Source organism: Lytechinus variegatus, chromosome 6, assembly GCF_018143015.1.
Source record: "Lytechinus variegatus isolate NC3 chromosome 6, Lvar_3.0, whole genome shotgun sequence".
NCBI classification, from domain to species: domain Eukaryota; kingdom Metazoa; phylum Echinodermata; class Echinoidea; order Temnopleuroida; family Toxopneustidae; genus Lytechinus; species Lytechinus variegatus.
The window spans coordinates 8,104,408-8,119,387 of record NC_054745.1 but is presented as its reverse complement, the minus strand read 5'-3'; the positions used below and the strand labels follow the sequence as shown (position 1 = coordinate 8,119,387).

At 35.7% G+C, this 14,980-nt stretch overlaps 1 protein-coding gene across 1 annotated transcript in view; it reads left to right on the top strand.

The window, feature by feature from the left end:
* The window catches only part of LOC121416954 (prolyl 3-hydroxylase 1-like), a 62,766-nt gene extending 54,353 nt beyond the window's left edge, over positions 1-8,413 (top strand). Inside the window, exons 8-11 of the mRNA XM_041610484.1 lie at positions 355-450; positions 768-933; positions 5,347-5,534; positions 6,896-8,413. Coding sequence (XP_041466418.1) covers positions 355-450; positions 768-933; positions 5,347-5,534; positions 6,896-7,105 — 660 coding nt within the window. The 3' untranslated portion in view covers positions 7,106-8,413. The remainder of the gene's footprint in view (positions 1-354; positions 451-767; positions 934-5,346; positions 5,535-6,895) is intronic.
* Positions 8,414-14,980: the final 6,567 nt, after the last annotated feature.

The following is a 14,980-nucleotide window of genomic DNA, read 5'->3' as shown; positions in this document are numbered from 1 at the left end:
CAAAATTTATAGGCCCAGATCTTTGATCAGAGAGTAATTCATTGGGAAGTCTGTAGTTAGGGTCAGGGTTAGATTGAGGTTTGTAGGATATTCTGACCTTAATCATTTTCCATTTATATGTACTGTATGCTGTGGAAAAAGATTACTGATGTTTATATTATTCATTTCATTCATCATGAAAACAAATAAGCAGAACTGAAGTTAACGTACATTGCATGGAGAATCGTGAAATCATAATGAATGATTTTGAACTGAATAAAATTCGGCTTCATTTTTCAGTTGTGCAGGTGTCATTGAATCCATCTTTGTACTGATTGAATTTGATGTAAATTGACCTCTGACCTCTTTGAACAGGGTGAGGCGAAGGAAGGGAATGGATACAAAGGAAAGACAAGCCCTCATACGAAGTATGAAAACTTTGAAGGACTCACTGTTAAAGATGCTGTTGATGTGAGTATTAACTTGTGGCGTCTTGATGATGATGTTGATGTTGACGAGTATGATAATGATGATGGTGATGAAGATGAAAATTAAGATTTTGATGATGATGATGACAATGATGGTGATGGTGATTGTGGTGATGGTAATCATGGTGATGGTGGCAATGATGATTGTGGTTTATGATGATGAAGATGAAAATTATGTTGATAATGATGATGCCAATGATGGTGATGATGATGATAAAAATGCTGGTGACCATGATGATATGTATGTTGATTTTGATTTAGGGCCATATCCCCTCTTTTTTTTCTTTTCAATCTTCACAGGCTGCCAGTGCCGGGCGAATACCCCTGCTCTATCCCACGGTCTACATGCATCTTGCTGAACGGTCACGCCAGTTCGTCCAACGCCATTTCAATCTCAAATCCCACCTTTTCTTCTCGTATACCCATCTCGTTTGCCGGTCCGCCGGGCCAGGTATCTTAACGGCATGTAAGACCCACTCATTCCTTAGCCTTTCTCTCCGTTTGTCTGTCTGTCTGTCTGTCTTTGTGTCTGTCCACTTGTTTGTACGTAAGTCTGCAGGGTGTGGATGGCAAACTCAGGCTGCTAATCAATACTCTCTTGATTTATTTGAACTATCAGGGGAGCGTTCCTAGAAAGGACTTGTCAGATGTTTTATCTTACAAGTCCTGGTTTATCAGACAGTTACCATAGAAACAGTGCTTCTCAGCCAATCAAAATCAATGAAAGTTATCAGGTCTGACAACTTGTCAGCCAAATGTTGATTATCTTGGTAAAGCATCAGTGATTAAAAAACATCCACAGCCCTAATTTGAAGGAAATCGGTCCATGGTAAGCTACGCCTAAATGTTCAATACGATGTGGTCGTATACGAATACCTTTTTCATTACTCTAACTTCTTGAAGGTTTTTTGTAGGCGATTGCCGAGGTGGCCATTATTTACTGTGTGTTTTGCAGATAAGTTATTTTTCTAAATTTGATTGGTGAAATAGAAGTCATTCATTGTCGTTTTATGGAGAGCCTTGTTTTTTGTCGTATGGATTGACACAGAAAATGTGATCTACAAAGATTTATTTTGAAGTATTGAATGGCCACATATCTCTCTAAAATGTTTGGTATGTCTCTTGTATGTTTGATAACTTAAATCTGAATTTGTTTAAATCTTTTATACAGTCATATTTTCTTTTTTTTTTATTTCTTAATGGAATTTTCGCAAAGAAATGTTTGAAATGCTCACGCTATATGAGAAACACTTGGCCTCTCTTGTAAATAACTTCTATTGTAGAACAAGACAGTCATTTGCTAAATATAATACTTATCATTCCTTTGTAAGAAATTTTGCAACTACTTTTTGTAGAATGAGTTACTCATGACCAGCGTAAGAGGTAACTCAGGGCGACTGCCGATTTCGCCTTCACGCCCAACTTGCCCCTAAAATTCCCAAAGTGGCGTGCTTTGGGGTGACTGTCATTTCTCAAATCGCCCCAAGAGTTGCCATTAACAATATCAAAGAGTATTGACAAAATCAATATTCTTATTTTGGTAGAATGATGATAATATTATTTTGCAGTTAGTGCATAATTATTCCTTGTGCAAAAAGTGGCCCTTTAAATGAAAGAAATGGCTTATATTTTTTTTTACTGATTTCCCCAATGAGAAAAGATAATTGTCCCCCACCTTAAACCAACAAATAAAGACATGAAAGAGCTTTCCTAACCTCACAGCTTGGGTGTTTTCTGCTTGAGATATTGCTCAGTGACGTGATATCTAGGGGTTGTTTCATAAAGCTGTTTGTAAGTTAAAGAAGGACTTTAAGAATGACTGTTGAACCTTTCTTACACTCTAAATAATCACCAATGAACATTTAATGGTGAATATCATTTACTACAAGAAAGTCGCTCTTAACGTATGAACAGCTTTATGAAACACCCACCTGGTTTCCAGAGGTAGTGCCAAAAGGGGTCAATAGATGAATTTTATACCGATTTTATTTTTGTATATTTGTAAACCCCGACTAGTGAGGAGAGCTTCATAACAGAAACTAGTTTTTCTTTTAGTCATCCTCAGGCACTAGTCGGTAGTAATTTCTTCTTGTACTTATTCTTGATGTCTTTTGCCTGGAAATAAAAAAAAAAAAAAATTAATGATGAAAAGAGAGAGAGAAAAGAAGAAAAAGAGTAAAAAAATATAGTGCAGGGTCACTTGATAGTTGCTACCCCAATACGATTATTTATTTGAGAAATAGAAAAGTCACTGTTGATTTACATTGGGCTCCTTCTACCATCACCCCGACAGCAACTTATTTATTAGAACCTCCACTTCATACATGTAAGTGGACCTGAATTAGGGCTTGGTCTGTAGTATTCAATGTAATACAATGTGATCCCTTCTTGTTAATGTTAAGGTCACTGCACACCTTGCGACACGGCCTTGATCCGATTTTGGAATAAATCGCATTTTACTCATTTTCTAACAATGTGAATGCAAAGAATCTTTGTATTTGAGGCTAAAATTAACCAAGAGAATACAATTATAACAATTTTGGAGGATTGCAAGCCTTTATTTTGGAGTAAAGGCCAACCCGGATGCAAATCGTAGCCGATCGTACGATTGCTATGACGACATTACGACTGGATATTAAATTCGCTTATTACTCTTCTGGCAGCATAGTCACAGATTTGAATATAGGTATTGGTACAATGATTTAGAACATTACACAGTAAGATATTCCATGTTTCAATATTAGCATCAAATTCTACTACATTTTATTCCAAAATTGGGTCGCAGACCAATCGTAAGGTTCGCAGTGTTCTTTATTGGTAAATTATTGTACAATGCGTACCATTGTGGAATCGTTATGTTGGATTTCTTGGCTGACGAAACTGAAGCAATTCTGAAGGTCAGTTACAAGCAGTTATTTTCTCCCCTACCCCCCCAGACAGACATTTTCTTGAGAGAGAAAGGCTGCATGCTCCACCCTCTGGTTGTTAGGAGACAGCATGTTAGATAACCACACCCCTACCTGCCCTCATTGGCCAATCAGATGCTTCAATCCATCCATAACTGTTCACCCCTCCCCCTGGACTTCTTTCCATTTGATTTATTTCTGCATCATTTGCTTTTCTTTTTTTTTTTATTTGGGCAGTGAATTATTTCCAGCTATATTCATCAAATTGGCAACGTTTTGATTTATTTCATGGCCACTTCTTGCTTTCATTCTAATAAAAATTAATTCATCAGAAATGAATAGTGATTTAACTCCCTTAGAATCCAGATGTTAGAAGTCACGTAATTTTCCTTGGAAACAATGTTATTTTGCTTTAAAAAAACAGATATTTTGCTTATTACATTGCATTGCGATGTTAGAAATATTAGTGGTAATTATGATTCAAGCAATTTGTTAGCAATACTGTAGGACCCACCGTTCAAGCAAACGATGTTACTACTCCCGATGATGCATTTTAGTGGTTGTACTGGACCTTGCACCCAAAATATGAGGCCAAATTTGCGAATGTGGTCACTTTGTAAAATGGGGCATCTTTATTTTAAATGGTGGAATGATTATCTTAATAGCACTTCCATTCTTATAGATTTAAATGCAAGCGATAGCAAATTGATTATAAATTGCTGACTAGTATTCTCGATGTTTATTTGAAATGTAAGCATCATTATCAGACAGCATTAAAACACTCATTTGAACTATAAAAAAGGAGAAACTAATATATTTTGAATAAGAATGTTTAAAAGGGATATGTTGAGAAATTTTTCAAGGCAACTGCTTTGGAATGTGGGAAACAAATAGATTGAGAAAAATAGACCCTTTCCTGTTCTATTCTTAGTGTTCAATGTGTAAAATCAGAATAGAAAAGTCCATATATTCTATAGAAACAATGGTTTATATCTGTGTATAGATGAATGCATGGTAATATTTAGGCTTTTGGTTGCAGAGGAATTAGATATTAGATGTTAGTTTTTGAATAAGCTGATGTGGTTTAGATTGTTTTTTCTTTGTTTTTCATGATATTTGCATTTCATGCTCTGTATCCAAAAAGGACAACCATGCATGCTTTGCAGGTAGACATACATGTAAGGTATTAGAGTTTATGGTAGTGATCGTGGTGGTAGTGGTTGTGACAGTGGTGGTCATGCTATGGATATGAAAATGATGATGAGGAGGATGAAGAAGATGTTGAGGTAATGGTGACGAGGATGATGATGATGGTGGTGATGATGATGATGATGATGATGTTAATGTTGATGACGATGACGATGATGATGATATGATGATGGTGATGATGATAGTGATGATGAAGATGATGACAATGAAGATGGTGATGAGGAGGAGGAGGAAGATGATGATGGTGATGTTGATGATGGTGATGATGATGATGATGATAGTGATGATGGTGATGATGGTGATGATGATGATCATGCTGATGATGGTGATGATGATGATGTGATGATGGGACAATGTGTTGGTGATGATGGTGATGATGATGCTGGTGGTCATGCTATGGATATGATAATGAAAATGATGATGAGGAGTTGGAAGATGATGATGATGGTGGTGGTGGTAGTTGTGATGATGATGAATATGGTGGTGGACATAATCGTGTTGAATATGGGGATGATGATATAGGTGGTTATGAGATTATAATAAATATGTAATGTAATGATTATGTAATATAGTTTTCCTTTTGAATGAATGAGTGTGTATAATGAATAATAAAATATCAAAACCACTTTGCAAATATCGAGACTCAGCTTTCAGTGAGAGAACTCAATATTGTCAACTCTCCTTATCAAAGCTGATTAAGTTCCCAAACACATCCTACAAACTCTAATCTTCTCCCCAACCAATTTCTATTGACATCTTTCTAGATTCTTCCATCAGACGCAAGGATCTGAGTCATCCCGTCCATGCCGATAACTGCCAGCTGGACCATAAAGGTTTCTGTCACAAGAGACTACCGGCATTCGTGTGGAGAGACTGGAGTGCTATCCTGTATCTGAATCACGACTTCGAAGGAGGGGAGTTCATTTTCGCGAACTTTAACAACACGCCACAGGTAAATAACATTCTGGCAAGGGGGGGTGTTTCACAAAGATTTAAAGGTCAAGTCCACCCCAGGATAATGTTGATTTGAATAAATAAAGGAAAATCAAACCAGCATATTGGTAAAAATTTCATTGAAATCGGATGTAAAATTAGAAAGTTACATGTATGATGGTGGGCCCCAAGTCTGCGCACCTAACGATTTGAGTTAAGATTTAAAGTGAATTTCTTTTTATTTCACAAAATCTTTCAGTTGATAATGTTCCTTACATCATAATGAGTTAGTGTGTCAAATATCTCATAAAAATTTGAAAGAAATATATGATTTTCCTGGAAAAAACCTCGGGCTGTCATTTTCAGACTGAAAAAAAATGGTACCCCATGTCTGCGCACTCATTCACTTTGCACACGATTCGGGGATTTCGATGACAAAGGCTACATTTTGAGGCTTTCGCATGAAATTCCCTGAATTCATTATTTTTCCACCATTTTGAGTCAGATTTTTTTATGAATACCTGTCTATGTATTGCATGTGTAAAGTTCGTACTCATTGCGTATCTTTTTTACTAGAATCGCGCAGATACGCGGGTGCGCAGACTTGGGAGACCGCGCAGACATGGGGGAACTGACCATACGACATTTTTAAAAGTTCACTTATTTTTCACAAAACTGTAATATGCACAACTCATTGACATGCAAGTGAGTCGGTTGTTGATGTCCACCAAAGTGATGACGTCACAAAAAACTTTTTTAGCTTTTCAGCGTTTCTGATACCATATTTTGGTAGAGCATTATGAAAACCCCCATAACCCAAATTTGGTGGGAATCGGTCCATAGGGCCCCAAAGATATGACCTCATGAATACATAATTAGCCCCATTGAAGTCAATGTATTATTATTGCCCTGGTTCTAAATGTAAGAAACCAAGCCAATAATACAATGATTTCAATCATGTATTCATGAGGTCATATCCTGGGGCCCCATGGACCGATTCCCACCAAATTTGGGTTGTGGGGGTTTTTCATCATGCTCTACCAATATATGGTATCAAAAACGCTGAAATGCAAAAAGTGAAAATTGATGACGTCACACTTTGATACTCTATTACAATTATCAGAGCTGCCAAGCAGTATGGATTTTCAGTATTTAGTACTGAATAATAAGAATACTGATGGTTTCATGCAAAATACTGACTTTCTCACCAAAATACTGATTTTATGCTTTAGAAATACTGAAATGTTCTTGTTCAGGTTAGCAGTTCTTGGGCCTGTTGCAGAAAGTGTTTTTAGAGTTTTTTAGAGTTTTAGAGTTGCGATTGATTGCAACTCTTTCTGCAACGGGACCCTGAATTATAAATATCTTCATCTCCTTTAGGCCCAGGTCAATCCGAAGTGCGGACGTCTCGTCGGCTTCTCGGCGGGGTCAGAAAACCTACACGGCGTGAAGGGGGTGATCCATGGGCGCCGCTGCGCCCTCGCAATGTGGTACACGCTCGACCCACGGTTCAGGGAAGTCGAATTCTTCAACGCAGCTGATCACCTAAACATGTTGTACGAACAAGAATACAAACAGCATCATAACTGAAAATGAGAGTTTGATTCATGATGTTTGCTCTGGCGACAATTGCTCCAGCGACAATTGCTCCATTGTAAATTCCACACACTAATGGAATGACCAACTTCATCCATGTATACCCTTTCCTAAACCTAAACCTATCGTAAACCCTATTGTATTCGTGATCCAAACCCTATTATCTTTGACGAAATAAAGCCCGGAGCAATCGTCGCCGGAGCATATGTCGTGTCACCGGAGAGTCAATACGATGGACAACACATTTAAGAACACAGTAAATGTATTGAAATGCCCATCAAATGACAATGAACAGCTGGGAGGTCTTTGTTTGAATTTGGGTGAGCATGAACAGCAGTTTCGTCCCGTGTTTCAGAGCTGACGAAGAGTTGAAAAATATGTCTTTTGTCTTAGATGAGTCTTAGATGAAACTGCTGTTTTGAATCACCAATTTTGACAAAGACTTCTTGCTTGTTCATTGTCAGGAAGAGCATTTGACAGTACATTTTCTATGTTCCTGATGCTGTCCTTCGTTGTGGAGTGAGAATTCCCAACAAATATTGTCGAAAAGGAAGTGAGTACAACACTGGATCATGGGTACATGTACATGCATGTTAAAGTGGAAGATAGCCCTGACGATATGTAAGTTGGCTTGAACAAAAACAGAAAATTTGAAAAAAAATGTTGATGAAGGTTCGATACAGATCCATTGAAGATTAAGTTAGGTATAATTTTTTTTAGTTTTTAAGTTGTAACGTCAGATGCAAGCAGCTCCCCCCTTATACCACATTTTATAAATTCCAATTAGTAATGGAACATGAGGAATAAGCTGTACTTATCTTATTGACGGGGGATATCAAATAATGTGTCTAAAAAAAGTATATCTCGTGCATGTAAAATCACATTCAATTTGTGGAGAAAATGACATTCTTTTTGTACTTTGTATCACAGATCATAATATACAGGAGCTGCTCGTCCATTTAATCTCAAAATCAAAACTTTGACGGGTGTTCATCAAACCTTCACCATTATTTTCAATATTTTATTATGCTTTTATTATAGAAACCAGTTTATTATCAGGGCGAAACCGGCGAACCATCCCTTTAATATCTATGCATGTACATGTATTATTGTGTGCTGCTATCTTTATATGTTTCATGGTCCTGAGATGTTTTGTTACAATGAATTTCTTCTCTATTCTTTCTTTAGCAAAAGGAAGCAAGTTACAAAAGTATCATTTGGTGTAAATGAGCAATTTGTGTTCATCATTTACATAGACGTCAATGCAATTTAACAGCATACTGTGTATTTTCTTCATTATCTTTCGTTTTTCCCCCAAATTTTGCCTGAACATGCAATGTACATGTACAAAGGGTGTTTCAGAAACAATAACTCAAATTCGACTGATGTTTCACTTGCTTCCTTTTGCCAAAGTTAGGTAGCATAATTGTTGAAGTCAGCAACTTGGGAAAAAGCTGCACTGAGAAGCTGACGTTTTTGTTAATGGCGTACTCGCTTCTGTTGGTTTAATGTATGAAGTAAAGGCCAACTTCACCTCAACGGCAATTTTATTTGCATAAAAATGGAAATATCAGACAAGTGCAACATTAAAAATGTCATTAAAATCAGATCAGGGAATAAAGTAACAAAAAATATGACATTTCAATGTTTTGCTTGGTCTCTCAAAGGAGTTATACATATACACAACATGGTTAACATGCAAATATATGCAAATGTGAGAGTTGAGGTTGCTACATGTACAACTAGCATACATGTATTTCTTTTATGAATATTACATGTATATGTATTTTGTAGTTACATATGCAAGACATTTTGATATATTGAAGAATTGATTATAATAGAAGTTTTATGGTGATAGTAATGAGTTATACATGTAATACCATTTAAAGAAGGACATAGGAACTTTGAATATATAATTATATATATTTATATTCATTATTTACAAAATTGAAGATTTGAAAGAAGTTTTTTTCTAAGGCGATACGTGATAAATCATCATAAACATACCGATTTAAAAATGATGTGGGAATATTCAATATATATCTTATATTTCTTAGGAGTTTTAAAATGATAGAAATATTCTATTTAGACAGCTGTGTGTGAACCATGCAACATACAGCATATATTAAAGAGTAATGATAAGCATGGATAGAATATAAATATTTGAAATACTCCCAACTTCATTGATTATCCATAAATTTATGAAGATATGAAAACTAAAATTAGTTCTAAATCAACTTATAGTAAGGTCAAAATGTACTTGCCTAATAAGCCAGTTCGTAGTTCCTTTCTGGGCATGATCAGAGGAAGGTCATTTGTACTAAAGTGACATGGTGGTTTAAAATCTAATGAGATAAGCACCAAATTCTGTTTTTCATTTACATAAAAACAACAACAATGCGTCCATGAACGACTGGTATTTCACAGTTTGCCAAGTACATTGTGCAACATGCTATGATATGCATTCAAAGAAGGAATGCAACAAATACCTTCATGAAGTGTTCATTGGTGTGCTATTCTAGTCACCTAGTCTATTCAATTTCTTCATCCTGCTACGTACATGTAATATCTTGCTTTGAAATCTGCCTATCATAATGAAAGAAATGAAAGGTCATTTGACCAAAATTGTCCATGAAGTAATTACGACTGGTCTATTGTTTATTCATTATTACTTTCATTGTAATTTGTATTTTGTGTAGATAAGAACTGGGGTCAGTATTAAAAAAATGTTACATGTATTTTATTACATTCTATGGCTGTGAATATAATTTGTTTTTAAAATATATTTTACATTTTTTTCCCATCAGTTTACTAGGGATACATGTATTTTTTTATCAAGAAAAACTAAATTTAATCATTAATCAATGAAAGTAATTTCAAGTTTAATCAAATAGTCGTACTACTAACAAGTTCTCCTATTTGATTGTCTCTTTATTCTGACCATTGCAGGGTTTTTTTTAATTTTCTGAATTACAACTCTCAAAATTTTTTTGTACTTGCCATACGATTATTCATCATATTGATGTTTGAAAGTTTAGCAATATGCCACCGTCGTTGCCTTAAAACAATTTCACAATAATTATTTGTTGTGTGAAGCTTGCTTATTTGCACTGGAGGTTTACTTATTTTTCATGAAAAAAAACTATATGCAATTTTCTTACTAGACAGTGATGTGTTATATTACAATAATTATGTTCAAGTTTTTGTGTGCTTTTTACTTTACATTACCGGGGGTATTACTCATTGGTATACATTACGTTTTTGATAAGGGCCTGTTTCATAAAGCTGTTCGTAAGTTACCAGTGACTTTAAGGACGACTGGTGATCATTTTGGTAAATAATATTTACCTTTAACTGTTTGTTGGTGATTATTTAGCACGCAAGAAAGGATCACCAGTCGTTCTGAAAGTGGCTTACAGTTTTATGAACACCCACCAGGTGGATGTTTCATAAAACTGTTCGTAAGTTACCAGTGACTTTAAGGACGACTGGTGATCATTTTGGTAAATAATATTTACCTTTAACTGTTTGTTGGTGATTATTTAGCACGCAAGAAAGGATCACCAGTCGTTCTGAAAGTGGCTTACAGTTTTATGAACACCCACCAGGTGGATGTTTCATAAAACTGTTCGTAAGTTAAGAGCGACTTTAAGAACGACTGGTGATCCTTGTGGTAAATGGTATATTCAGTGACGATAGTTAAGCATGTAAGTCTTTGTGAAAGTCGCTCTTAACTTAAGGACAGCTTTAAGAAACACCCACTATGTTCCCAAATACCATACCATTGAGTTTTAATGGTTGAATTTCTACAATTGTTTGCATTGGCATTGTATGCTATCGTAAAAAAAATCAGCTTAACAGTCAATTGCAACTGAAAGAGATGAGCCTTATTTTTTTTTACTTTCTGAACAGAATGGTATTGTTATCAGGGTTGGCCATATAAGTGCCTGGGTATACATGTACTTGTTAAATACTGCCTCTTTATAATTTTTTGAGGAAAATGGGATATATATAGTTGCAGGGAAATGCTACAAAATATACTTCTTGAACATTTTCAGGTATTGCCCAGATATTTCTGAAGCATATTCTCACAAGTCCCTGTGCCTCCTGGTACACCTTTTGAATACTGTACCTCCAAGTTTTTCCCCAGTATTTCCCACCTGGGCATGAAATACCTAGTATATTTCAGGGCAAATGGCACACCTTGTATTATATACAATTCATGTTATGCAGAGTTTTCGTAATTGTGATGTCGTACCATCAAACTATTTCTTCGGCTGCTTTTTATGTTCTTTTTGTGTTTGAACGTAGTCGAACAGACATATAGGCCCGTATTCTGAACTGAGGTTTAAATTAATCCCTGGTTTAAAGTTAGGTTTAACTACATAAATAGCCAATGGGGGCACAAATCCCTAACAGTACTCATCCAATTTATACTCATTTGACAACCAAATTGTTCATAATTGTCTAGGGAATGATAAACCAGTTATTTTGAAGTATCTGTCTTCATTATGTAAGCAACAGGAACGAAAACAGTAAACATAAGAGATATACAGTATCAACAAAATTTGGGCCTCTCATAAATTTAGCACAGAGTTAGACAGTGGTCTAAGTTAAACCTGACTTCAGAATACAGGCCATAGTGTACAAGTGTTTTTAGATTATAAAGTGATATTAAATTTATGAGAATATACTTTTATAATGTATTATAGAACAGTGTAGATTGTCAGTATTGTAGTGCATTTAACCATAGAATGTAGTCGATAGTATTTCTATAGAATGAATTTGTTTACCTAGATTTATGTGAACAACCGGACATTGTTCCATGAAGACCACACCCCCCCCCCCCCTTCCCGAAAATTTCCTTGAATTACAACACATCCAATGTACATGTAGTCTGTAAGCACAGACTTCTGTTTTTTTTAACAGGAAGACTAGAAAAGTGGGCTTCATAAGCAGGTGGTATGTAATTATAAATAAAGATTCAATGTTCAAGGGTAACCAGAAAATCTGGAAGGTTTTCCTGAAAGTGGCAGGTTTAATCATATTTTGTTCCAACTCTTATCTCTTCTAATTTTGCTAGTAGAAATTGTGTGTGTAAATAAACTATTTGTACTGTTTCTCATATTTTGTGGTATACATGTTTGTAATGGTATTTTTGTTTGATACATACAAAAATAGTCTGCAGGCACAGACCCTGATTTTCCCCCATTCATACAGTGCATAATAATGCAGAGTCTGAAGTAGTAAGACTAGATGTAGATTCACTATGTACTGTTGGCTGGCTGACACAGACATTCTTCACTCTAGAATTGGTATAATTGGTTGGTTTATTTCCAATTGCCAACTTGTCTGCTCTCATGTGCTCTACCATCAGTTCGTACACTCATCACATGGTCTGCTTTCATTTAGTCTAATGCTATTCGGTCTAATAACCAGTTGGTCCAAAAGCCATTTAGTCCATATACCATCTGGTCTAATTAAGCTCGTTGGGCAAAAGGAAAAGAAAATGAATATTAGACCAACAGGTTTATAGACGAACAGGTGATTAGACAAGTGATCATTGGACCAAATGGTTATTGGACCTAATGGTTGGTAGACGAAATGTTGATGGATGGAATGAGACTAATTGAAGGTAGACCATGTTATGAGTGAACGAGTTGGCATTGAATGAACTAGCTGGCAATTCACCAATTGGTTAAAGTATCAAATAGCAGTCTGTGCATGCAGACTAAAAAAAGGAAGAGGGTTGAGAGAGAGAGAAAATAAAAGATTGAGAGAGATAGGTCAGTAGAAAAAGACCCCAAAAAGAGAAAAGGAGATGCAGAGAGAGAGAAAGAGGAAGGAGAAAGGCCACCGCACATCTTACGACTGTTCGCGATGCGATTTTTTAACATTTCGCATTTTGCTCATTTTCTGAAAATGTGAATGGAACATAACAATTGTATTTGAGGTTAAAATCAATTGAAAGAATACTAATATAACCATTTTGAAAGATTGCAAGCCTCTATTTTGGAGTAAAGGCCAAATTAGTTTCAAATCATAGCCAATCGTACGACTGCTATGGCGTCATTACGACTTCATATTAAATTTGCCTTTATTCTAAGGATAGCATAGTCACAGATTTGAATTCCACGTCTCAAAATTAACATCAAATTCTACTACATTTTATTCTGAAATCTGGTCGCAGACCAATCGTAAGGTGTGTGGTCGCCTTATGAGATGGAGTGAGTGGATGATAGAACGAAGGCTTTAAAGGAGAATGAAATCTTCGAAACAAGATAGCTTGTGTGAAAACAGAAAAATAAAATAAACAGATCAATGTTAGAGAAAAGCCAGACAAATGAGAAAGTTATGAGCATTTGAATATTGCCATCACTATAATGCTATGGAAATCTTCACATTGGCAATGCAACAAAGATGTACTATATATTCCACTTAAACGTCTCTTTTTTCATATACATGTACATTGTAGATCAGTAGAGCATACCGGTATATTCTTTCTATGGCAGGGGGGCATATAATACAGATTTTTAAAGAATACATCATGGATAAACAGTTTGTATCACCATAAGAAAGAGCAAAAAAAAAGACATTTTGGGGGTATTTTATAGTCCATCAAAGGAAAAGTTTTTCACAAGTGACATCACACATCCTTGTCGCATTGCCATTGGGAGGATCTCCATAGCACTAATGATTGCAATTTTTAAATGCTTAAACTTTCTCATTATTTGTCAGATTTTTCCCAAACTTTCTTTGTTCTTATTCTTCGATTGTTTTAACACAAGCCTACTTGTTCCAAAGGTTTCATTCGCCTTTAATTTGCGCTTTTCACCGACTAATTTGCTCTGAGCGCATCAGATGCAAGGATATCAGTAGCTTATAACATTCAGTATAAATCACTGATTTCATGATGAAATTGTTTCCCAAACATTCAGTGACAATTAAGAAATATAAAAAAAAACTCCATGTTGCATTTATACATACATTGTATTATACATGTACGTACATGTATTTTCACAAATCAATATGTATTTGTTCTTAACAGTTCACATCATAGAATTCATTGAACTATAACATGTGGCTTTACAATTCTGAATTGCAATGCATTATGGGACAGAATTCTAGTACTAGTATACTACTGCTAATAGGAATTATACATCTACTTGATTATATAGTGCCTATTACCTATTAAAGTCTCTAAAGAGCTCTACCATACAGTAAATGCAGCATAATAACCCCAGCTTTAGCCGAGCTTCTGTTACACGCTCAAGTAATTTCAAGGAATAAAATCCCGACAGGTACCTGTCTACCTCACCTGGGTTGAGTGCAACACAATGTATATCAAGTTCTTGCTGAAGGAAATTACGCCACGGCTGGGGATTAGAACCCGCGGCCCTCTTGTTTTTTGAAGTACAGAGATTGGGTCACATTAATTCCTCCAGAAAATTGTGGAAAAAAACACGACCATCAATTCCCATATAAGCTGTCTCAATGGAAATTGCTCAATATTGCTCTCTTAATAACATCCATAATTATTGTAGAAGTATAGAAACTTGAAAAATATCACATTTCCAAAGAGGAAAACGTATAAAAATTGAGAAGGTGGGCCAGTAAAGCCTATGGTTCTGTCTCTCGCCTTTCACCAAGAAGATCATGGGTTTGAATGCCAGTCATGGAATTTTTTCCTACAGCAAGAAATTTACACTCTTTGTGCTGCACTCAACCCAGGTGAGGTGAATGGTACCTTACACAATTAGCTCCTTGAATGCAGATCGCTTCTGATAAAACGGTAGCTCAGGCTTGAGTCGAAGTAAAATAAGTTGCGCTCTGTATCCTCTGACAAAAAATTTTAAACAAATAAAAGTT